Source organism: Podarcis tiliguerta (genome assembly GCF_965153285.1).
Source record: "Podarcis tiliguerta genome assembly, chromosome: 17".
Lineage (NCBI taxonomy): Eukaryota > Metazoa > Chordata > Lepidosauria > Squamata > Lacertidae > Podarcis > Podarcis tiliguerta.
Genome location: NC_139550.1, coordinates 35,703,938 through 35,728,658, shown reverse-complemented (window position 1 = coordinate 35,728,658; position 24,721 = coordinate 35,703,938). Strand labels below are relative to the sequence as shown.

Genomic DNA, 24,721 nt, shown 5'->3' with positions numbered 1-24,721 from the left:
CCCCATTCATCCCTACACTGTGGTCCTGATCTGGAAGAGCCACCTCCCCACATCCTTATTTGCATAAATAGGAAAAAAGCTCTTGGGGGAGTGAATGGGAGTTTCCCCCCACAATAGAAGATTTCTTTTCTGGGCAACTGCTAGTGCAGCTGCAACCTTGGCAGCAACCCGGTAAGTCTTATCGTTCTCCCATATTGCATGGGTGTATGTGTGGGATGCTCCTGCTGAGAGGACAGTAGTTAACCCTTTCCAGAGCCAACCCCCTGCAACTGTACTGGGGCTTGCGGGGGGGGGGGACTTTCCACTGGCTCCCACAGGAAGCTTTGTTCAAGCCTAACTGCAGCACAGGATGGTGGCAGAGGAACCAGAAGCCGCATCTGGCCTTGAGTTAAAAGCTATGCATGGAATTGATCCCTACCTGTCCCACATGTTGTAATGCTCCGTCATCTTCTCATCATAGACCAGCCCAGTGCAGGAAGGGGGCCGGGGTAGCATCAGTTCAGCCGCTGACTTGGACAGGATCTCGGCTGCTGGCAAGGGGTGGCCTGGTGGAAAAACTGTGCCCGCCTCTCTTCCATTCTCCCGAGGCACATCAGTACCTGAATCATTATAGGGGGGAAGGCAGAGAAAAGTAGGTGATTTGGGTTCCTTTGCTTCCTGGAAGGAGCTGCAGCCTGTGGGGCTAAGAAGACAGGCTGGCCCAGGATATTTCGTTGATTGAGGCAGAGCCACCAAGAGCCACAAGCAGCATGTACGTGGCTCTTGGTGGCCTGCCTCAATCTCCTGGTAATAATAAAACAAATTAAAGAGTTAACAATTTGCTGCCTTTTCATGACACCCCAAATCAAGCTGTCTGAGGCAGCACCAGCCCTGGCAGAAAGCGAGCAGAACCAAAGAGGACCAGGTTTGCTGCTTGCTGCTTGAGAAAGAGGGCAAAACAGAGGTAGAGGCTGCAGAACTCACTGCTTCTCCGGAGGTTCTTCCAGTACTTGCTGTGAACTGCAAGGGTCTGGGAAATGGAGCAGAGGGCACTGTTGGGAGGGAAAAGTGAAGGCGGCCATCAGGAAACGCTCAGGCACAGTGCTTGGGAAGGGGCCCAATGCACCCACTCTCTTACCTGGCACACGGGGTTAGAGGAGACTCCAGCAGAGGACAGGGGTCTCCTAAAAGAGCCTTGAGGACTGCGCAGGTTCCCTCTGCCAGGGACTGGAGATTGTAGCCACCCTGAAAAGGAGGAGGAAAGGGAGAAGATAAGACGGCCACAGTCCCTGCACTGGGAGAGCAGCTAGATCTGTACGGGAGCCGCTCTCCTTCGCCCAGGAACAAGATGGAAAGTGTACATTGCTCACCTCCAGAGACAGAACCAGCTTGCCTCCAGACAGCGGCATCAACAGATGTGTCAGGTGAGCAAAACATGCTGGCGTGGCTGACATCTCCCCCTACAGATGCAAAAGAAGTGGGGGGTTTTGCTCTCATATCTTACTTTTGGGGTACAGGCTGACTGGGTGGGAGGCTGACTGGGTGGGGAGTGGTTTCTACTAGAGGAGATTTTAAAAACCCAGAAAAAATATGAGGGTCAGGTGAGTTAGTTGCCTCCACTGCAGCCCCCTGAGAAGCTCTTTAGAGGGCCTCCAGCAGCTCCATGGGCTGGATATACAGGACTAATTAATATATTGTGTTTTAGGCCCCATAAAAGCAATCTAACCAATGTGCCCTCCAGATGTTCTTGGAGTCCAACTCCAATCAGGTTTAGCCAGCATGCCTGATAGTCAGGGATAACAGGAGCTGGAGTCCAGCATCACCTGGGGGGGGGAGCCAAGCTGGGGACAACTGCTAGAAGGGATGGAGGACCCCTCTGCCTCCTAGTCAGATGGAAGTGCCACCATGTTGTCTACCTAGAGCTCAAGCACGCCTCAGATCTAGATAAGCAGCACGGAAGCAGCAAGGACCAGAGGATTTGCAAAATGAGAGGTGGGAAGAAGATTCCTTCCCTCCCTCTTCCTGCCCCTGCAATCCTTCACCCCAAATCACTTTCACCAACACGGAAGAACATGAGCACACCCAGCATGCACACACCCACACCCACCCACCAATCACAGCTTGAATGAAAAGCTGAAGCTGGGAGAGCAATCTGCTCCTTCCCACCTGGTGCCAGTAGCTCTTCACTCAAGCTGCTCACCACTGAAGTTGGAACCAAGAGGGGGAGAATGGGGCTTGCAGCCTGGCCTCATCTTGTCACTAGTGTTCACAAAGTGCAAAGTGGCCAGAGAATCACTTCATTTCCTGTTCTCTTTTTACGTCTTCAAGACAGGAGACAAGAAGCCTTGGCTATCAGCTGGTCTGGGGGATTTAGGACAGGGCGGGAAGAACAACACTTGAGCAGATGAGGGGGTGAAAACAGTCTGTCCAGAATTGCAGATTGTTCCCTGCAATGCGCAGCAACAGGGCTGGGCACATTCTAAGCCAATATGTTCCCTCTTACAGGGCAAACGTGCGGCCCAACAGACTCTGCATGGAAAATGTGAGCCCAGGACACACTCCTAAATCCTCTTTGGGGTATTAGGTGCTCTGCAAGAATTCTATGTAGAATGGTTCCCTTCAGACAGAAGCCTGAACACTGCTGAGCAGCGAGGGCTGTTCTGCAGAGTTTGCAAAAGACATTTTCATACCTTGGGGTCACCGATTACAGAGTCAAAACCAGCAGCAACCAGGACCAACTGGGGCTGAAACTGCAAGAAACAAACAACCCAAAAGGAAATGGGTAAGCCAAAGATCTCACTTGATTTCCCATTAACCAAACAATTCTACTTCCCGATCCTCACCTCCAAGGCCACAGGCAGCAGGATATGCAAAAAGGCAGAGAGGTAGTCAGCATCCCGCATCCCTATCTGGAGGGACAGACAGAGCACACTAAAACTCTTGAAGGAGAGCCCTAATCCATAAGCAACTCATTGAAACACAGACACACAAAAAACCTTGTCTTAGAGCTGCCACTATTGAGTTGGGGCTGTGGCAATGAAACACACAGGTAAATCACTCTACAGGTAAAGGGCACCCCACCCACTAGCATTTCCTACCTGATTCCAGGGCAGGTTGATGTTGTAGCCCTCTCCCCGACCTCTGCCCACAGCATGACTGTCAGAGTCTAAAAGGTGGGGCCAGAAGCTTCCCCCTTCATAGCGATGGATGGAGAAATAGAGGATGCTATGAACAGAAACCATGGCAGATACAGCAGTGAGGAGAAATATTGCCCATTGGTCCAGCACTCTTAGCCCACTTGGGCTACAAGCCTGCAGCCCATATTTAACTAGACCACCCCTTCTTTTGCAAATTCCTGTTCACCCCCAAACAGTCTTGCCCAATACCCTCTGATCCCTTTTATTCTGCACCTGGGATTGTCCTCAAAGAGGTACTGGGTGCCTTGTCCATGATGCACATCCCAGTCAACAATAAGCACCCTAGAAGGGAAAGAAACATGAAGGGTCACCAATAATAAAAGAGAACTACACACAGCTCAGCTTTCTGAAAAAAGAAAAGTTACCATCAATGCTCACTGTCAATGACATCCCTCCAATGAGTCCTAGATATTGTAGACCTGCAGAATTTGGGATAAGATGCCACCAGTATGCTGATGAAACCCAGCTCCATTTCTCTGCAGCATTTTTATTTCTAGTATTCAGGCATCCCTTAATTACTACAATGCTGCTTTTAACAGCCCTGTAGGCCAATATTATTACCCCCCAAGAGGATAGATGGATTAGATGGATTTTCTGAAGCTGAGAGAATACAGGCTAGCCTTAGGACAGCTAATGGGTTCGTGGCGAAGATGACATTGGAACCAGGGGCTTCTTAGCTGCTGTGCTATGCACAATTTGACATAAATGTACCAGCTGCACTTTACTTTAAAAGAAATGGCAAATTGTTACCGAAACTTCAGCACAGCATAATTCTACAATCCTTTTCTGCACAAGTACAAGGTGGGTGGCTGCTGTATTTTCTACAAAGCAGCTACAACTTGCCATCAAGAACAGCCATGTTTCCTTGTAAAAAGGGAGGCAAAGATCCACTGCTGAAAAAGTCTGGAAAAGGGACATTAGAAGACTCCTCTTTGGTAGATTAATTGCCTTGATCCTCGCTCAACAGAGGACCAAAGTCCTGGATTGCTCTCCTATGAGAAAGGTTTGAGGACTGGGGATACGTGCTCTAAAAATGAAGGATTTCATTTAGGAGGCCTGCCTCTATGCACCTCCGACGTGGGTCCACGATACTCACCGCTCCACTCCCAATTTTTGCCGTGCATATTGGGCTGCGATGCCTACGTTGTTGAACATGCAGTAGCCATCCATCTTGTCACGTTGAGCGTGGTGTCCAGGTGGCCTGAAACAAAAAAGGTAACATTGGCTAACCCCAGAACGAGAATGTCACATCAGGGAGAGAGACTTGGTGATTCCAGAAAGTGTTCAGCCTTATACTTTGGTGGGCCTCTAGGGAATGTTCCCAAAAGTGTTGGAGACATCATCACATGCCTTCTCACACCTGTCTTGTGAGAAAGCACCATGAAAAGGAAGCAGTTGAAAAGCACAACCACACATCTGCTCCTGGATCAGACAAGGGGGGCTCCTCCCATTAGCCCCCTAGCCCTCGTTCAGAGGAACTACCGTATTTTTTGCACCATAACACTCATTTTTTTCCTCCTAGAAAGTAAGGGGAAATGTCTGTGCGTGTTATGGAGGGAATGCCTATGGATGGCGGGGGGGATCTGCTGCAGTCGTGAGCAGAGGATCCATGGTTCCCCTTCTTTCCCTCCTCCGTGGCTCGCTTTGAAACAGCAAAGCGGGAGAAGAGCTGCTGAGTGGGGAGGAGAGAGGGACAGAGAGCCTGCTTGCTTTAAAGGAGCAAAGCGGGAGAGGAGCCAACCTGTCCGGTTGGCTCCTTTAAAGCAACCATGTCCCTCTCTCCTCCCCACTCAGCTCGCTAAATAGCAGCAAAGTTTTTCAGCGAGCTGGGAGGAGGGAGAGAAGCAGAGCCTGCTTGCTTCTCCTCTTATACCCCTCTTCTGCCTTATTAACAGCATCCTTCTCCACCCACCCCATGTGTGTTCCTTGTCCCTTGAGTGCTTTTCCTTCCCTCCCCACTTAAAACGTGGTTACAAAGCACGGATCCACATGGATCCTCAGGATTTTTGCACTGGGTCACCCCAAATTCACCATCAGATCACATAGCATGTCCATGGCTACAGCTTGCACCAAAAAAATCACGCAAAAAAAGTGGTGCAAAAACGTGGTTACAAAGCATGGATCCACATGGATCCTCAGGATTTTTGCATTGGGCTACCTCAAACTCACCGTCAGATCACATGTCTGTGGCCACAGCATGAACCACAAAAATCATACATCCACTGTTTCGTTTAGAATATTTTTTTTCCTTGTTTTCCTCCTCTAAAAACTATGTGTGTGTTATGGTCGGGTACGTGTTATAGAGCGAAAAATACGGTAAATGTTTTCCAGGTGTGGATATTTTTGCTTTAATATTATTATTCTTGTTTGTTCTTTGTTTTGTTCTTGAATTATGTGGGAGTGGGGAGGGGACTGGTTCAATGCTTACTTCCTCTCCCCCAGAGAATCCCTGATTCTTTGTGGGAGGGGAACAGGAACCTCTGGGAGTCCTGTAGCACCCTAAATTTGTTAACATTTATTCTGGCATAAGCTTTTGTGAGAATTCTCAGAACCACCGTGCCAGGTCATGAGAATTATTAAAGTGGCATACATCAAATATGTTTTGCAAGGTTAGTATGCTCTCTGTTTCAATGTATAAAAATTCAGCTGTAGATATCATACAGCAAACACAGAAGTCATGGCCTCACTTTTCTTGTGTTGTGTGTGCAATGGCAGATTTACGTATAAGCTAAACAAGCTACAGCTTAGGGCCCCACTCTCTTGGGGGCACCCAAAAAAATTAAAGGAAAAAAACCCTGGATGTAAATTTCCAAAATATAAGATAAAAAACAAATAAAATTAAACCTACATACAACAACAGTGTTTTGTGTTGAGTAGGCTCCTATGATGTAAGTAATGGGTACCGCCTGCTAGCCTGCTCCCTAAAATATCACTGGTAATTATTTCACTATTAATATACTTCTTCTTAACTGTATTTCACTATTAATATACTTCTTAACTGTATTTCAACAATTACTTTGATAAAATATTTTTTGTTCTGTGCAAATGGCTTTAGATACCTATTAGGTCCATAAATAACTACCGTATTTTTCGCCCCATAGGACGCACCGGCCCATAGGACGCACCAAGTTTTTTGGGGGGGAAATAAAGAAAAAAAAATTTATTTCCCCCCCAGGCGCTTGTGGGGCTGGCAGCGGGGAGAAGCGCTCTTCTCCCCGCCGCCTGCCTTCAGATCAGGTCCGGGGACAGCGGGAAGACACGCTGCGCCTCCCAGCTGTCCCCGGAGCTTGCGGGGATGGCGAGGTCTCCCCGCCGTCAGCCTCCAAACCACTTCGGGAGACAGCGGGATGGCGGCGTTCCGCCTCCCTCTGTCCCCCGACCTTGTGGGGCTGGCGCTGGGGCTCTCCTGAAGCCTGGAGAGCGAGAGGGGTCGGTGCGCACTGACCCCTCTCGCTCTCCAGGCTTCAGCGAAAGCCTGCATTCGCCCCATAGGATGCACACACATTTCCCCTTCATTTTTGGAGGGGGAAAAGTGCATCCTATAGGGCGAAAAATACGGTATTTGTCATATATTCAACACAACAGTGACAATTTGTTGTTGACAAAGGACAGCTGGACATATAAAGGGCCCCATTACCTGCAGTAGCTTAGGGCCTCATCCAACCTAAATCTGGCCCTGTGTGTGTGTGCACGTGCATGCACCAGGGATACTCATCTTCCTTCCTTACCATTTCTCCCCTACCTTCCTCCTCACTTGTGGTGTGAAGAGAGAGAGAAAGGAAGAAAGGACAGACAGACACACCAAAGAGAAGCACATGCATCCTTTGCGCATAACACACTGGGAGAATTTATGTCCCTTCCTACACTTGCGAGGGAACCTGTAAAATTGAGGAGCCAAGTGTGCTCTTGATGGAGCTCCAGGACCACATTTAAGCACGACTCCCCCCCCGCCCCGCCCCCGCTCAAATCAAACAACAAAAAGAATCCTTGTTTCTGCCATACCTGACCAGAGCCAGGCCGTTACGCAGCTTCCCAGCCAGCACCTTCTCCACAAGTTGCAGGACAGAACCAGCAGCAAGGCAGGCGCAGCGGTAGGAATTCTGGGGTAGGGGAAAGAGAGCCAGGTTAACAGATGCTATAGCCTGCATCCCATAAACAGGCTACCCAAGAGCTTAAGGGCCCTCTTGCCACCTATAGATTTCCACCATACATCCTCAAGGGATTCTCTCAAGCTCCATAGACACAGCGTACATTTAAAGCAATACATTTAAACCCACCCAAAGAATCCTGGGAAATGTAGTTCATCCCTCACAGAGATGCAACTCCCATCACTCTTAACAAACTACAGTTCCCAGGATATTTTTTGGGGGGTGCGTGCTCTAAATGCACTTTAAATATATGGTATATATGCAGTCTGCAGGCAAATACAGTACGAAGGAGGGGAGTGGGATGCTCTTGCAAAGGAGCGATTAAATTCAACAGAAGCTTCCAGAGCCACATCATAGGGGTCAACTGCTCTGGGTCAGGAAACATCAACTCTAACCATAAGAGCTAGAAACTTGCTCTTCTTTTTATTTTTTAAAAAGCTCAGATGACTCAATTGTTGTTCAGATACCATGCCATGGGGAACGTACAGAGCTTTGTGGATACTCACTGGGTGTAGATAGACAGAATCATATGTGTCCGACAGAGATCTCAGCTCAGCCTCACTCATGGTTTCAGTAGATTTCATCAGGGCCAAGTACTCAGGGCTGTTAAAAATGTGGGATAACCAGCCTCATATAACCATCACGCTTAAGTCAAATTATAATGGATGAATGGGTCAATACCATACAGAAAGCTCTCCTGCCAGGCTTAGCAAGGTCACTTCCCCTTATCTTGGGAGGAAATGGGTAATGAAGCCTGTTGTTCAATCTCCAACCTACCTGAGAAGTTCAGTGAATAAAAAGGTTTGAGATGGATGCTCCAGCTCAGACTGTATGGCTCTAACAAGTCTCTCTTGAGTTTCAATACCAATAGTTTAGGAACTTTCACCACTTTGGAACTAAGCCAAGCTTTACTGCCTGTGCAACTTTTTCTGAATGCTGAAACACATGAACCTGACCTTTGGAAAGTTTGTAAGTAAACCTTTTTTAAAAAATAGTTTTTTATTAAAGATTTTCTTATGTTATAAAACAAACAAATAAACAAGGAAAAGTACATATAGGCTCTTCCAGTGTCTAGCTATGATGTTTCTAGCTGCTGAGAGTGTGACATGAGTTCCTCGTCATGTGAATGTCTGTTGTTTTCCTGGAAGGTATTTAATAGAGCTAGTTCTGGAGTTGCTTCTATTAGTTGTTCTCTAACACCCACAAAAGCTGGCACTGATACGCCAAGGAACTTCATCTAAATGCTGGAGAGGCTGAACATACCTCCACATGTGGAGGAAAATAAACCATTTTCAACTTACTAAAAACTTACTTTTTCTATGCTAGGAGAAAGAACTTGGGAGGACATATTTTAAAGGTCTAACAGCCTATATTTCCATGTTTTACTTTGCAGCATATTTTACAATTTTAAGTCTCTGCTGGGTTCCCCCAACAAAAAGTACTTGCCCCAAATGTGGATCTTGGCATCCAGGAATTCTCCTTTCTATATACTCATTTTATCTCGAACCAACAAAAAAAAATGCAACACATATCAGGACCAGGCTTTCCAATGAGGCTTTCCAATGATGAACAATCTCCATATCTCCTCTACAAGTCCATGAACCAGCTCCCTGCCCATCCCCACCCTACAGCTCGAACATCTGCTTTTACCTGTGAGCCAAGAGGATTTCTTCCTCAGAAATTTCTTGAGCCTGTAAAGAAAGAGATGGACGTTTAGTACCTGGGGGAAATATTCTGGATTTCTCATTCCCCAGCTATTATTTATTAGATTTCACCCCGTCCTTCCTCCAACCAGCTCAGGGAGGTTTATGTAGCTCTTTCCCCTCCTGCTTTCATCCTCACAACAATCCTGCAAGGTGGGTTAGGCCAAGAGTGAGTGACTGGCCCAAGGACACCCAGCTGAGCTTCACAGTAGATTGAGTGAGCATTAGAACTCAGGTCTCTCCAAGTCTTAGTCTGATATTCTCAGTCACTAGACTACACTGACTCTCAACCCTTCTGCCCACCCCTGAGTTCCTCTTTGCCCCCACCTGCTCCCCTTCTTCTCACCTCAACTGGGATGCAACGTTCCAGAAGTCCACATTGCAGCAATTTATCTCGTATGGCCACCAGCCGTTCTGGACACTCTGGGAAACTGGGGAAAGAGGTAACAAAAAGGGGTGTAGGATAAATCAAAAGCACATTAAGTTGGAGGAAGGTAGAAGGATCGGGATGCCTTGGGTCAACAAACAAGGTAAGGAGTCAGGAAGGATTTGGGTGGAGGGGGTGTTGCAGGGAGATTCTCACCCTGAGAAGAAAGGGAGAAATAACAACAACATCCAACCTGAACAAAATACACACAGGCACAACTGATACCTCTTGACCCAAGGCAGACTCTGATGATGTCTGATTAGAGGCAAGTTGGTAATCTTTATCAAGATCCCAGCCCTTTAATCTGACAGATTAAAAATTACAGCAAAACAAGCAGGGTTGGGTAAGGAAAGCCTTATTAGCAAGACTTTTTAAACCACCATCATCATAAAGGAAGGAGCACAATGAAAGAAGGAGAAGACAGGAAGGGATATAGGGGAGACTGGAATTAAAGTGGAAGGGAATGAAATATTAGGGTTGCAGATTATGGATGGCAGTGGGGAGAGCAGGTGAGGAGAGTGAACAACAGACTACAATCAGAAGTTACTGTTGAGTAGTCTGAAGTGTGAGACTTTTGAAATTGGAATAGATGTGCAGAAGATGGCAATTTTCAGAGAATCTAGTAGCTTACGAAGACACATGGCAACTCTGAGCTTTTATGGTAATGGATTAAAATATGGGAAACTCAATCCTCAGTGCTTCTCAAACAATTCTCTATTCATTCATTTATTATATTTCAAATATATAGTTTACTTCTCTGTCCCTAACTAGGCTTGATGGCAATAGATTTATAAATAAAAGGAAACCAGCAGCCTTCCAGATGTGGCCAGACTACAGGTCCAGTCACCCCTGCCCACTGGGTCATGCTAGCTGGGGCTGATGGGAATAAAAGACTGTCCACCAGGGGTACCATCTTGCCCTCAGGACTGTGGGTGCCCACCACCGTAACGTGGACATGCGACATCACACACACACCTGCACATAGTGCTTGTGACATCACATGCATGATGCACAATGGGGAGCTCCTCCAAAAACGTAATGTGACGTTGCATGCCATGCATGTGATGTCACAAGCACTATATGCAGGCGCATGTGTGTGACGTTGCATGTCTGCATTGAGACAGCCACCACCAGCTCCTCTTCCTCCTCCTTTCCGCAGGGAGAGGTTTGGAGACAGGAAGAGGATGCCCTGTTTTCTGGCTGCAGAGGGTGGAGCTGAACTGCTTCTATCTTGGATGCAGCGCTGCAGAGGCTGCCTGCCTTTCTCTGGCTTTGCTCATCGTCTTTGTGGGTGCCCGGCCCCCATAATGATATTATTGTGGGTGCCCAAGCACCCAAGACCACCTGGAGCTGGCTCCTATGCTGCCCATAAAGATGCCCTGCTTGAATGCTCCCATGTGGAAAAGAAGCACATACCCCAAGATTATTATTATAAATTGGGGGAAAGAATTACTCCAGGGAGAGTTGCTGAACTCTTCCCCCTGGTACACTAGTACTTGTAGAGAGGGTTGTATTGTGCAATTATGCAAAACACACACACACACACACACCGCTACCTTCAGCCTGAACTGGTACAATCCGAGTGGGAGGGAAAGGGCTGCTTTGTTTCACTGATTCTAGAAAACAGTCTCTCCATTGTGGGAGTGGTGTGACAGCCTCTTTGGCATGGCTAAATCTCATGCTACTCCAGTAATATCCAGTAATGCTTTATCAGAGTTACCTTTCCCACCCCACATGGATGTGGCTCCCAGAATGCTGTGGCAATTCTCGAAACAACCAAAATGGTACAGGAGGACGTATCTGCGTAGGAATCAGGAGATAGGTGCTTGCGGGTAGTCACACAAGTATCGCGGAGTGGCTGGCATGGTGCCATACCAATGCTCTCCTGACTGGACTTACTGGCATGATGCAGGGTTAAGGTTGGCTGTGCAAGTGTTGAGCGGAAGGTGCCACCTGCGCACCCACAAAGCCTCACCCTCAGGAGGGCAACAGTGCAGTACCATCCCACTGGACCAGTTGCACCTGCCAAGTGCAAAACCAGATTCTAGATCAGGGATGCAGAACTTGTGGCTTCCCAGGTGTCGCTGGGCTCCAACTTGCATTAGCCCCAGTCAACGTGGCCAATGGGAATGACTGCCCATCAGCATCTGAAGGGCCACAGGTTCTCTCCCAATCTCTGTTGCGTCGGATTGCAGCCTAAATGATGAAATTGCAACTGCTTCTCTCCAAGTGTGAGAAACACAGACCCTACAGAGGAAGACTATCATGAGATTTGCACTGGAGCGGAGGCCAAGAATGCAGGGGCAACACAATGGCCGGATATTAAGGGCAAGAGGGGTAAACCAAGAGGGACAGAAAGAATAGTGGAGAGTGTGTGGTGGAACTGTGTTCAGACTACACCGGAAGTGTGAGTCAAGTGGGATGAAATAATAATAATAGTAAAAACAGCATGGATGTACAGGCAGCACAAAGGAGGATAAGTTCAGGATTATATATTTACCCACATCCAAACCAAGGGTACTTTTCCCCCCCTGCCGGGAAAAAAATAATCAATGGTTTTGGAATTAGGAAACATACATTAGATGCCCAAACTGCTTGCAGCAGAGTGCATAATGGGGGAAACGTAGTCTAGCAGGGCCTAAGGGTAACATTATCCACATATATCTTAGTATGTGTTTTCAAACCAACAAACTTTCCCCCACAGCTTCCCCCTTCCCATTCTCTTTCAAGGCATTCAAACATCAGTAGAAACAATCATAAGAAGGTTGACACCGAGTTAACAAGGGCATATGGAGTACCTAAAAGCTGCAATGGGGGGGGGGGGCGTGCTTTGGAAGTGCAATAATGCACACCGTTTTTGGTCTGGTATACATTGTCCTCCCAGGATTGAATTTGGGGAAGGAGGATGAGGGAAGAGAGAGAAACCTGCTACACCTGTTTGCAGCAAGAACAAGCAGTACAAGGGGCTCATTAGAGGGTATTTGTGGCATCATCAATCCCCTTTCCCGATATTCCTGGAGCTGATATTCTCTACTGACCCACCTCCAAATATGATACCAAATAAACTTTCAAAAGCACAGCATACAAGCATCATTTTAAATTAAAAAAAAGGCAGACAGCCCTCTTACGTTGAGAATCAAAACTGAAGACTAACATTGCTGTCCTAGACATGTCTACTCAGAAATAAGCCACATCAGCTTCAATGGGTCTTACTCCCAGGTAAGATTGTATGGGATTGTGGCCTAAGTCAATGTATGACTTGGAAGCGAGAATATCTCCTGAAGTATGAAGTGGGGAAGGGAAGGGAGATTCACCTTGCAGAAGAAAAACACGCACATCCCAACTCCTGATTTTAGGCATGCCTATATAATACACCCCATATTATATTAGGGTTTTAGAGAGTAGGACACTGAAACTGGGGTTAGAGACAAGGAATAACTATATGGTCTGAGGAAAGTGGTTACAGCTGTGACAATTGTTTGGTCTGAAATTGGTGACATCAGATTTTAGAAGCGATGCATCAGTCCATCTAGATCAAAGCTGGGGAACCTGTAGGCCTCTAGGTGTTGTTGGACTACAACTCCCATCATCCCTGACCACTGGCCACGCTAGCTAAGCTGATGGGAGTTTGGGTCCACTGACTTCAGTGCAGGAGGTGGGGGCAGACACAGGTTCCCTGGTGTCAATCTAGACTGTAGAGCAGTTTTGCGTAGATAGCCTCAGTTGGCTCTTTCCCTGCTTGTCTTTTGACAGGAAACACACACACACACTCTCTCTCTCTCTATCTATATATATGGGGGGTATGAGCATTTATAATAATTTGTCATAACAAGTGGCCAAATTCATTACTTTTTGCCTGAAATGGGCTCCGATTTCAAATGGAGACTCTCTTTGGATTTGGACATAGCCATAAAAGAGTTGTTTGATATAAAAGAAAATTATGATAATTTTATGCAAATTAGGGTCAGGATCAGCTCCATCTTAATCATGTTGGTTCACACAGCACGGTGGTCTATTGAGTCCAATGGGATGGGTGCCCTGATCGATCAGATCAATGTCCAACGCTCGGTTTCAGACAGTGGCCAATAAGCAGCCTTTTGGGAAGCCTGCAAACGGGGCAGGAAGGCTTCTAACATTCAGCTTAAGAACATAAGGAGAGTCTGTTGGATCAAGCCAGCGGGCTATCTAGTTCAGCATCGTGTTCTCATGGTGGCCAGTCAGGCACCTATGAGAAGCCTGCAAGCAGAACCTAAGAACAACCACACTCTCCCCTCCTGTGGCTTTCAGCAATTGGTATTTGGAAGCATCCTGCCTCCAGCTGTGGAGCCAAAGTATAGTAGCTTCCTTGTATGGCCCTGGGTTCTAGTTTCATGAGAGGGAAGAAGTCCTGAAATCTAAGCCACTTTAAGTTTTCTGGGTACACTCAAGCTATCAAAACAAAGACTTGAAAACCACGCTTTCACTCCTAAATACCTTTCATCCCATGTGCAGTGAAACTGTGTCATCCGTTCATCCCAAACCAGGCCAGTCCCGACTGGTGTAGCACATTCTGTGGTGAGATCCTAGTTGGAAGGCACAATATTGAACAGCGCTGTCAGTAACCCCCCAACTGCACGCATATAGCACCACTCCCATCCATCACAATCATGCTTTTCACTTAAAAAGAAATCAGGTAACATCTTAGATACCAATAGCCATATTTTTCTAAGGTGGCCAATCCTTCAGCAGCTAAAATTGCAGCCCCCTGGAAAAAGAGCAGAGCAGTCTGGTTAACATCCTGAAGAGGAATGCTTTACCCAGCAATGTTTTGATGCAGGACTTACTTGTTACACAATATAGAAAGGTACAGCGCACCTTCTCAACAGCACTGAGCCAAAGCATTCTGCCCCCAAGGGCTTATGAGAACAAATGAGGGCATATTTCCAGAAAAAAGACCAAACACAGTCTGTCAGCTCACTTTCCCCAGCAAGAGTGCCATCTTCCAAGGTCCCTCTGGCCACACGGGTGCATACACATGTACACACTCCACCCAAACACTCCCCAACAGCCAATGCTGCTTCCCCAGCACCAAAGCTCACGTTTCCAAGTGCTCAACCTACCAATCGCTGCATGCTTGAGAGCAGATCCTCTGCATCTTTGTTCAACCGCTTGGCCCGCCCTTTCCGTTTGGCGTCTGGCAACCCTCCCTTCTTCTTAGTCTTCCTCTGGAGAAGCCAAGAGGTCACACAGGGTGTCAACAGAGGCAGCAAGCCTCTCCTCTCTTTCACACAGCAGAAAGGGTAGTTTCTTTTCTTACCCAATCCCGACTTACAAAACTGGACTCTAGGCATTGCCTCCCATCTCCCACCACCCCAATAAGGGGCTCCTTTACCGTGGGTGCGCGAGTCTCCAAAGGCGACACAGAAGGGGGTTCTATTATTTGGGCATCTCCAACATCAGAAGCCATCGTGGGGGCAACAGATGCCCCCTATTCCAGCCCTGTGGAAGGGAAAGGAAGAAAAACTCATGTTGCAAAGAGAACCTAGAGCAGCCAACACCCCAAATCCAAACACCAGATTCCCCTCAAACAGCCAGCCATGTCATGCATTTGATGAAGCGGACTGTAGTTTATAAAACACTTATGCCATAATAAAGGTGTTAAGTCTTTAAGATTGCCACAAGATTCTTTTCTGTTCTTAGTGACAAAAGACATCACTTGTGAGGAAAGTACATAGCTCCCATTGAATGGCCTCCCACCCTTTGAAATAACCCCACCCACTAATGTTAGGATTGTCATGGAACCAGAGGCTCATGGAAAGGGAAAACCATCTGCCAAGGAATTGGCCTGCCAGGTCCTATTATCTAGGGCCTGTTTAATAGAGCCTATTAAGATAAGTGTCAGAGTAGGGAATGCCTGTAAAGTAATAAAGAAAATAATGTAATAGGGCTCATTTGGACTGACCCATAAAGAAAATAAGAGGCTAGCTAATGGGGGAGACTCAAGAGGGGGAAATGAAACAATAAACAATATTGGCAGGCATTTAGCAAGAGAGGAAGCACACCAACACCTATTTTACTAAGATCTGAGGGCAGGGTTGTTTAAATGGAGAATTCATTATCATTTTAAAATGTATACTCTGCTTAAAGTACAGGCCCTGGGGCTCTTGATGCAGCTTAGAACAAGAAACACTAATAAAAACCATTAAAAAAACTCTTCTAACATACACCCCCAAAGCCAACTGATCAAAAAAGCAACAGGAAATTAAACCTAACTTTATCACACCTCCAGCATTCTAGAAGCTTTCCTAAAGGTTTTCATAGGCTTTCTGAAAGTTCATCAAATTTGAGATGGGGAGCCACAGCAGATAAGACCCTGCATAATCAGCACGGCAGGTGAATGCTAGGCTAGAACTCCTCACCTTGACATGCTAACTTTCAGACTGGAGGGATTGTTATTGTATTGCACAGCAGAGAATTCAAGTCACATCATATAAGCCAGAAACAGTTTTAAGCTCCAATCCTATACACCAGAGCTTTCCAAATTGTGTGTCACAACACATTAGTGTGTCGGCTGCGGTGTGTAGGTGTGTCAAGCAAACACTCTTACAAGGGGTTAGTTTAACCTCTAGTTTGCTAGTAAAACTGTCATGAAATGATGCATGTCTAAAAAGTGTGTCACCAACATGAAGAGTTTGGAAAGCTCTTCTATACACACTTACCTGGGAATAAGCTTCACTGGAAACAATGAAGGTTATTTATAAGCAGGCCTCTCTAGGCTTGTACTCTTAGCTCTTCATCTGCAATTGTCAAGACTAGGCCTGGATGGACTTCTTGGTGACAAAGGCACACAATGCAGAACCTCACCTAAAGACCTTTAGACACGAGGAGAAGGCTGGCATTCAAGTGACAAAGTACAGTGGAACCTAGGAAGCCAAATGCCTGTAAACTTGAACGTTTTGGCTCCTGAACGATCGAAAACCAGAAGCGATTGTTCCGGTTTTCAAATGATTTTCAGAAGCTGAACATCTGGTGCGGCTTCCGATGGGCTGCAGGATGCTCCTGCAGCCAATTGGAAGCCACGCCTTGGAAGTAAAATGCTTTGGAAGTTGAACAGACTTCCAGAACGGATTCTGTTCAGCGTCCAAGGTACGACTGCAATAATTTCTCAGCAGCCATTCCAAACGGCTCCCTTCCCACAAAGGTTCACCAAAGCCTTCCTAGTGCTGGCAGGATGAGGCATAGAGTTTAGCCACTAAAGTCAATCAGTTACAAAACCACAGCTCCTGTCATCCCTGACCATTGGCCCTGTTGGTTGGGGCTGATGGGAGATGAAGTCCAGCACTGCCTAGAGAGTCAGATGTCTCCTGTTCAGCCACCTCAGCTTTTTCTAGCTGGAATGAGCCAGGGTCCCGCCCTCCCAGGCTGGCCAGGTGGAAAAGGCCTGCAAGGCAGAGAGCAGGTGTTTCGGGACTCACAGCGAATGGTCTCCAGCTTAAAATGTACCATACCAAGCACCCATAGCTCTGTGGTAGAACATCTACCTTGCACGCAGGAGGTCCTGGGTTCAATTCCTGACGTCTCCAGGTAGGGCTGGCAGCGACTCCTGCCTTAAACCCTGGAGACCCACTGCCTTGTCACTATGGAAAATACTGAGCTAGATAGACCAAAGGTCTGACACAGAATAAAGCAGCTTCCTATGGTCTTATGTACTGAAAGCAGCAGCAAGAAGAGGCAAAAAACAAATGCTCTGGACAGAGCGCCACCTATTCACAATTGCCACAAGGATTGCTGGAAGGTTGAAACTAAGATTGCAAAAAACATTCAAGGGTGGCCATTCAATGGTTTTTCAGCCTTTGGGTGAGCAGATTTAAAACCCCATTCCTGTCACGTGCACATCAAAAGGATAGAGATTCACATATGCTTTACATGTGCCAAGTCTGTTATATCCTTTAAAAAAAATAAAAAGCAATTGATGCCCTGGTGATGCTACGCAGTCTTTCTCCAACTGCCAGACAGCTCCCACCCTTTCCCCAAAGACAAAAACATTTCTCTTGGTCTCTATCCTGCCTTTGTCTCTATTGTGTGCTCTCCGCTTGTACTGTAGATCTGTTTATGCCACCCTTTCCCTTTCCTCAGTCCAGGCTCTGAACCTGGACACGCTTGGCTTGAGAGTTGTCCCCAGAGACATCAATGGGATTTACTCTCTCTCTTTTTAAAAATATTAATTTTTAGTAAATTTTCTGTTTTACAATTTCAGATAAACATTTTACCTACTCAGGATATCAGCGACTTCCCTTCTTCTCTTCCCACGGTTCATTTTACATATCTTACATCCCTGCATATGTCACAAAAACTGTACCAATCGGTTTTCCATTGTTACATCCATCAAAACTTAATCTACACCGTTGAATTTATCTTAAAACTGCAGGCGTTTTCAGCTGCACGCAATTATTTTCCATATATGCAATAAATGTTCTTTAAAGGTATTCTTGCTCTCTTATTCTAGATGTCAACGGGATTTACTCTCAAGTAGACACGCGCAGGGTCGGGCTGTCAAAAGCTTGACCTTGACCCCTTGACGAAATCCTCCCTCCGTCCCTTAACCCAAAGCACCCTTTTAGATTTCTAGCCCTGGCAAGAAACAAATACAGATTCAGCTACGACAAAGAACGCAGGAGGGGACCCCACCCGCCTCAGCCCGCCAAGAGGTCGGACTAGATGACCCTCAGGGTCCCTTTCCAATTCCGCGATTCTGCGCCCCTGACGTACCGCAACCTCCCTTCTCCTCAGAGACAAGGGCTGAGGGGAGACACACCCCGACGCCATTCCCACCCCCAGAGCCCCCCACAAACACCCACACCCGAAGGGGGCGGCTCCCGTTCACAGGGCCGAGGAAGGAAAGCGGGGCGTAGCCCGTTGACAGCCATGGGGAGGGCGGTCGCGGGCCGTCCGCGAGGAAGACAGCGGCCCCCGGCTACCCTCCCGGCCCATGCGGGGGGGGGGGCGGCGTTGTCCCTTCTCCTCACCTGAAGCTCCCGCTGTCCCAGAGCTCGCGCACACCCCTCCGGCTTCCAGGCACTTGGTTCCTCCCCAGGGCGCCGCCGGATGCTGTCACCTGGCGCCGCCCGGGCCCGGAGAGGGAAAGCGTTCGCGGCGCGAGGGAAAGAGCTGGGCGGGACCATTCCTCTCGGGCGGGGAGGGGAGCGCGCTGGGAAGGGGGCGGCGCCGCGGAGGAGACGGGCAGAAAGCGGTCAGTAGGGGAAGGAAAGCGAGGGGGTCGGGGACGAAAAGCGAACTTGCCCCTTTGGCTTTGTGTTTATGTACTTTAAGACTAGATTGGTTTTATGGGGGGGTGGTGGCGATATTGGATTTATCCCGCGTTTGGACTAAATTGCTCTGGTTTTTGTTGTTTTCGAATTCACGGGCATGTAGAGCCACCCATCTGAAGGCAGCCCTTGATAGGGAAGTTTTCTTAATGTTTAATGTTTTATGATTTTATATATATCATTTTATTTTATTTTATTCATATATATTCATCATATATATATATATATGTATGTGCTTTCGTAGATTTTCACGGGTACAGGAATGCAGGTTTTGGTGTCCTCGGGTGTCTTCCCGTGTAAAAGTTGGGGTGTCTAGGCGACGTTTCGACGAGGTCTCACTCGTCATCTTCAGGCTGGTGCTTTCGGCTTCTTGTTACTGGAACAGAGCAGGATCTCAGTGTTTGAGTTCCTATAAATACTGTTGAGGAGGTGTGGTGTATAGCCTCCAATGTTCTGGGCAGAGAGGAGGTTCCCAGGCTAGTGTGCCTTTTCTTCTTTTGTTCCTTAATTACTTGAGGGATATCTTGAGTGATTTCTTGAGTGATTTCCTGAATCCCACTTAGGTGGGTCATTAGGTGTGGATTAGTTGCTAAAGCCTTCGTGTCTTGAACTCTTGAACTTTGTGAAGAGTTTTTCTGAGAAGATGGCTGTACTGCACTTGGTTGTGCTCTGGCTTGGCTTCGTGTATAGGGGCGAGCTGTGGTTTTGTGGCCTGTGCCAGCCAGATCTGTGTAGGGATTGCAGGGGGGTGCAGCATCCGGAGGTGCCACCCTGGTTTGGCTACTGGATGGTGTCTGTAATTTATCTGTGGAGAGGGTCTGGGTTTGGGTCTGGTGTGGTTGATTGGTGATGGCGTTCTGTGTGCCTCTGGATCTGGTGTCAGATTTTGTGGGGAGGGCTAATTTCCAGATGTCTGGCAAGCGGGATGTGTCGTCACGCTTGTTCATGTTGTGAGGGTGTTTCTCTATCTCGATGGCTTCCATGATTATTCTCTTGTGGTGATGTTCCATGTTAAAGAGCAATTTGGAATCTGCAAAATTAATTTCGTGTCCTGTTTCTTTCATGTGTTGGAAAAGAGAGGAAGTTTTTTCTTCTTTTTTGACGGCATTCTTGTGTTCTGCGATCCGTGCATTTATTCGTCTGTTTGTTTGTCCAATGTACGTGGCTGGGCAGACTTTGCAGGGTATTTCATAGACCCCTTGGTTTTCCAACTGAATTTTATCCTTGGGGTTTCTGAATCACACCACCACCCTGCACAAATAAACTCCGTAGCCAAGACTCTCATCTCCAGAACCAAACGCCTGGCTGACGAAGACCACTTGACAACTGAGTTACAGAATCTCTCAAATGTGTTAATTGCCAATGGATACCAGCAAAACAGGGTTACGAAGCTAATCCAAAAAGAAACACCCCCCAAAAACCAAGACACAGAAGAAAACAATGGCATAGCCCTCCTTCCTTATATCAAGGGCACTACAGATAAAATTAGCAAAATCCTCCATAAACACAATATCAAAACAGCCTTTTGCACCAACCAAAAAATAGCCAATATCCTCAGAAACCCCAAGGATAAAATTCAGTTGGAAAACCAAGGGGTCTATGAAATACCCTGCAAAGTCTGCCCAGCCACGTACATTGGACAAACAAACAGACGAATAAATGCACGGATCGCAGAACACAAGAATGCCGTCAAAAAAGAAGAAAAAACTTCCTCTCTTTTCCAACACATGAAAGAAACAGGACACGAAATTAATTTTGCAGATTCCAAATTGCTCTTTAACATGGAACATCACCACAAGAGAATAATCATGGAAGCCATCGAGATAGAGAAACACCCTCACAACATGAACAAGCGTGACGACACATCCCGCTTGCCAGACATCTGGAAATTAGCCCTCCCCACAAAATCTGACACCAGATCCAGAGGCACACAGAACGCCATCACCAATCAACCACACCAGACCCAAACCCAGACCCTCTCCACAGATAAATTACAGACACCATCCAGTAGCCAAACCAGGGTGGCACCTCCGGATGCTGCACCCCCCTGCAATCCCTACACAGATCTGGCTGGCACAGGCCACAAAACCACAGCTCGCCCCTATACACGAAGCCAAGCCAGAGCACAACCAAGTGCAGTACAGCCATCTTCTCAGAAAAACTCTTCACAAAGTTCAAGAGTTCAAGACACGAAGGCTTTAGCAACTAATCCACACCTAATGACCCACCTAAGTGGGATTCAGGAAATCACTCAAGAAATCACTCAAGATATCCCTCAAGTAATTAAGGAACAAAAGAAGAAAAGGCACACTAGCCTGGGAACCTCCTCTCTGCCCAGAACATTGGAGGCTATACACCACACCTCCTCAACAGTATTTATAGGAACTCAAACACTGAGATCCTGCTCTGTTCCAGTAACAAGAAGCCGAAAGCACCAGCCTGAAGATGACGAGTGAGACCTCGTCGAAACGTCGCCTAGACACCCCAACTTTTACACGGGAAGACACCCGAGGACACCAAAACCTGCATATATATGTATGTATATACTGTATATTGGAAGCTACCCAGAGTGGCTGAGGTAACCCAGTCAGATGGTTGGAGTATAAACAGTAACATTTATTTATTTATTTATTTATTCACTCATTCATTGGAGTAAGATGTCCCTATTTTCACCAGAGAAACATTAGAGGGTATGATTTTGCATATTTGCGCTTTTCCAAATCTTCTCTGTTTTTTGTGGTTTTTGAATGTTTGGGCGCAGCTTGTTGTGGGGAAAACACATTTATAGGCTGCTTCCGAAATAAACACAGGCTGGATGAACACAGGCAATCTGACACAGCACAAGAGACACAACCACCTTGTCATGTGCTACAGGAGGTGACAAAAATGGCCCTAGAGCTGTGATAGTTGAATGACAGGCAAGTCTCACATATTTTAAAAATAACGCAGGACTTGTGAATTGGAAGGGAGACAGAGTAGGTGGCAAAACCTAAGCCACAACTGCAGAAGGACGGAGGCAGTCTCGAGCTACAATCTTTCATCCGATCAGAAACACGGTGATATATCCTTTTTGGAAATGCACATTTATTTGTCTTCTCTGTCCCTAACCCCCAGGCTTCATTTTCTAGGCTTCTTCATTTTCCAAATAACTCTGTGTGAGATAATGGTACTATTTCCATTTTGCAGATGAGGAGAACTAAGGTTGTCAGTTTGTCATAGCTGTATGCTTCACCAAGCCTAAAATACTTTCCCTCTGAATCACAGCAGCCTCAATCCAATTTAAGTTAGCAGTGACTAATGGAATAAAGTAACGGAACAAGTCAGTTCTAACTGACTTGGGCTAGCTAACATAGTGCCCTCCAGTTATTAGGGACTCCAGCCCAAACCACCAGTCAAGGATGATGGGAGCATACCCTGCCCCAGTGGTCAGCCAGGTCAAGCACTGGCCTGAGCTGCTGACTGCATCAGTCTGCACCTTTTTTCAGCCCAAAGGGCCACTTTCTACCACAAGCAGCCTTTCAGGGGCCACGTGGCAGTGGGGCGGGGGCAGAGCTATTGGAAAGACATTGAGTGCACAGTATATGGACATGTGAACACACAGGCATTATTGCCATTCAAGGACGCATTCTAGCCAGGCAAAAGGAGACAGGATGCAGAACAGGTCTGGTGAGCATGGTCTGAGAGGGGGTGTGAACTGGGGGAGACTAGTGGGTAGGCAGATTCAAGGCCTAGACAGGGCTGTTTTCAGTCCATGGGCCTCAGATTCCCTTCCCTTGCTGTGCATATTTTGCTAGGGGTAATTCCTCATTGACACACTACTGAGTACACATGCATCAGGCTGCTATGCATATTGCACAGTGTATATTCTGCCTCCTCCACCCCGGATGTGCACCGGAAATAATCCTTGCGCATGCGCACAAGCTATTTCCGGTGCTCCTTCGACCTGGAAGTGGGCAGCTGCGCAGCGCTGGCAGGAGTGGGCAGCGGGGGTTGCCGCAGGCCGGATAAACGAGTCCCTTGGGCCTTATCCAGCCCACGGGCCTTAGTTTGGGGACCCCTGTCTTAACCTGATGTGCATGAACCTTGTGATTTCCATGTCCCTCCAGACACCTGCCATCTGCGCTCATCTGTACATGCACAGTTGATGTTAGGGTATTTTCCCATTAACACTCCACATCCAGTTTTTATCGTCAGATCAAAAGTGGTGAATGCATCAAACCAGTATTTGCCAAAAAGCTACAAGCTCAATATGGATTGTGGTGTGAGTGTGGCTTCAGAAGCTAGCCTGGATTTTCTCTAGGCTCCCACTTATGCACAGCTCAGCCTGTATATAAGTTGCCCATGTCATTGCAAGGCACTTGTGGCAGAAAGCAGTGAAGTGAGTCCTGCATTTTCAGAACATATGACCCAGGGAGATCAACTGCCTTTGATCGAGAAACCTTCTGACCTACCCAGCAGCAGCAACTTGCTTTTCTTCCTTATTAGCCCCAGAAGGGTTTGTCTCAGTAGGTCAGCCTGGTGCTACCCGCTGCTGGGATGGAATGAAACCCATGTTTGGGCCAGAGCCCAGGAGAGAGGGATGCACTGCAGCCAATCCTCCTCTTCCTGCCTTCTGCAACCTTGTTCCCAGCACCCGTGCCAGCCCCTTATCTGCAGAGGAGGGGACTGCGTGGGGAGCGATGATCTCATTCTGCAGACCTCCAGAGACCGTGACTTGATGGGCCAGATAATGTCCCCACTGACTCCTTTGATGGCTCTACTGAAGGATGTGGGAAAAGGGGTGGGAGAGATGTTGGAAGATAGGCAGCCTCCACCACCAGCACTTCAAGGGAGAGCGAGAGCCAAGGCTGTCCTTGGACGGATTCTCTGGGAGTCCCCTAACAGCTCTGGCAAAGGAATCATGTTGTGTGTGGGATGAGATGAGAGAGTGCTAAGAATCAGGGTCCCTGGAGAGGGTTGCTGTGTCCCAGCTGGTGAGATGGTGCTCTTTTGCTTCTTCAAGAAGCAGAGTAGCAAGTAGATGTCAAGAAGCACTCCCGTAGAGCAGGGGTGGCTAACCTGCTTTTCTCCGCCTGATGTTGTTGGATTCCAACACCCATCACTCCCTCCCAGGCAGCATGGCCAGTGGTGAGTGGTAATGGGAGTTGCAGGCCAACCACAGGCCAGCCTGAAGAGTATTTCCACCACAATCTGCTACCTACAAGTCTTGTCTCATAAACACTTCTGCCCATTCCCCCTCCTTGCTGGTCTTTATCCCTCTCAAAATCCACCTGCTTCATGAATCTTTACCTTGAACTGAAAAAATAGCTTAAGTACACATAACTGCATTTGTGCAGACCCATCCTTTTGTTCAGTAGCGTAACGTGGGATGTTAGCACCCGGGGTAAGGCAAGTAATTTGCACCCCCTAACCCGTGGTTTTGCGCCCCCTAACCCGTGGATTTGCGCCCCCTAACCCTAACCCCCAGATGTTGTGCCCGGTGCGGCCGGCACCCCCTGCACCCCCCACGCCACGCCACTGCTTTTGTTACCCGTATATCTCATTATCCTCCTCCCTCCCCTTACCTCTGCCCACTGCTAAAATGTAGGCACTAGACAGTAAGCTCCTTAGGGCAGGGACTTGCTTTTTTTCTTCTGTTATCCATGTGCAATGATAGCGCCATAAGTAAATATTTATAATAATCTCCAAAACACTTTGGAACTTCGGAAGTTCGGCTGAGGTGTCCGGCATCTGAAAAAGTAGGCTATAGCTTACAAATTGTTTTGTTGTGCTTTTAGGAAAAAACAGGGTTGGTCCAGACTGGTGTTTCATTGGGACGGCATTCTGCAAAACGTTATCAATACAATAATATTGCATTAGTATGGATTTATTCTGCTTCATTAGATGTTCTAGATTGCTTCCCCAGGGCTGCCACAGGATCACTGGCCAGACAGACTGTAGCACAACAAAGGTGGGACAACAC

The 24,721-nt window shown here is 47.4% G+C and overlaps 1 protein-coding gene and 1 long non-coding RNA gene across 3 annotated transcripts in view; one reads left to right on the top strand and one right to left on the bottom strand.

Annotated features, from left to right (window-relative positions):
• HDAC6 (histone deacetylase 6) overlaps positions 1-18,602 on the bottom strand; it is a 35,320-nt gene extending 16,718 nt beyond the window's left edge. Inside the window, exons 1-17 of one of the 2 annotated variants that reach the window (XM_083419556.1) lie at positions 18,460-18,602; positions 14,826-14,932; positions 14,554-14,658; positions 13,928-14,016; positions 9,374-9,458; positions 8,975-9,015; positions 7,831-7,927; positions 7,179-7,276; positions 4,273-4,377; positions 3,390-3,458; positions 3,078-3,204; positions 2,823-2,888; positions 2,670-2,729; positions 1,350-1,439; positions 1,118-1,224; positions 964-1,031; positions 419-599 (exon numbers count right to left, since the gene is read on the bottom strand). In XM_083419556.1, the coding sequence (XP_083275682.1) occupies positions 419-599; positions 964-1,031; positions 1,118-1,224; positions 1,350-1,439; positions 2,670-2,729; positions 2,823-2,888; positions 3,078-3,204; positions 3,390-3,458; positions 4,273-4,377; positions 7,179-7,276; positions 7,831-7,927; positions 8,975-9,015; positions 9,374-9,458; positions 13,928-14,016; positions 14,554-14,658; positions 14,826-14,900 (1,463 nt within the window). In that variant the 5' untranslated portion in view covers positions 14,901-14,932; positions 18,460-18,602. Of the gene's footprint in view, positions 1-418; positions 600-963; positions 1,032-1,117; positions 1,225-1,349; positions 1,440-2,669; positions 2,730-2,822; positions 2,889-3,077; positions 3,205-3,389; positions 3,459-4,272; positions 4,378-7,178; positions 7,277-7,830; positions 7,928-8,974; positions 9,016-9,373; positions 9,459-13,927; positions 14,017-14,553; positions 14,659-14,825; positions 14,933-18,202; positions 18,384-18,459 lie in introns of those variants that run through there. The other variant, XM_083419557.1, reaches the window with a different exon arrangement.
• Positions 18,601-24,721, top strand: part of LOC310667946 — a 23,295-nt gene continuing 17,174 nt past the window's right edge. The window contains exon 1 of the long non-coding RNA XR_014506461.1: positions 18,601-18,683. This is a non-coding gene — a long non-coding RNA (uncharacterized lncRNA). The remainder of the gene's footprint in view (positions 18,684-24,721) is intronic.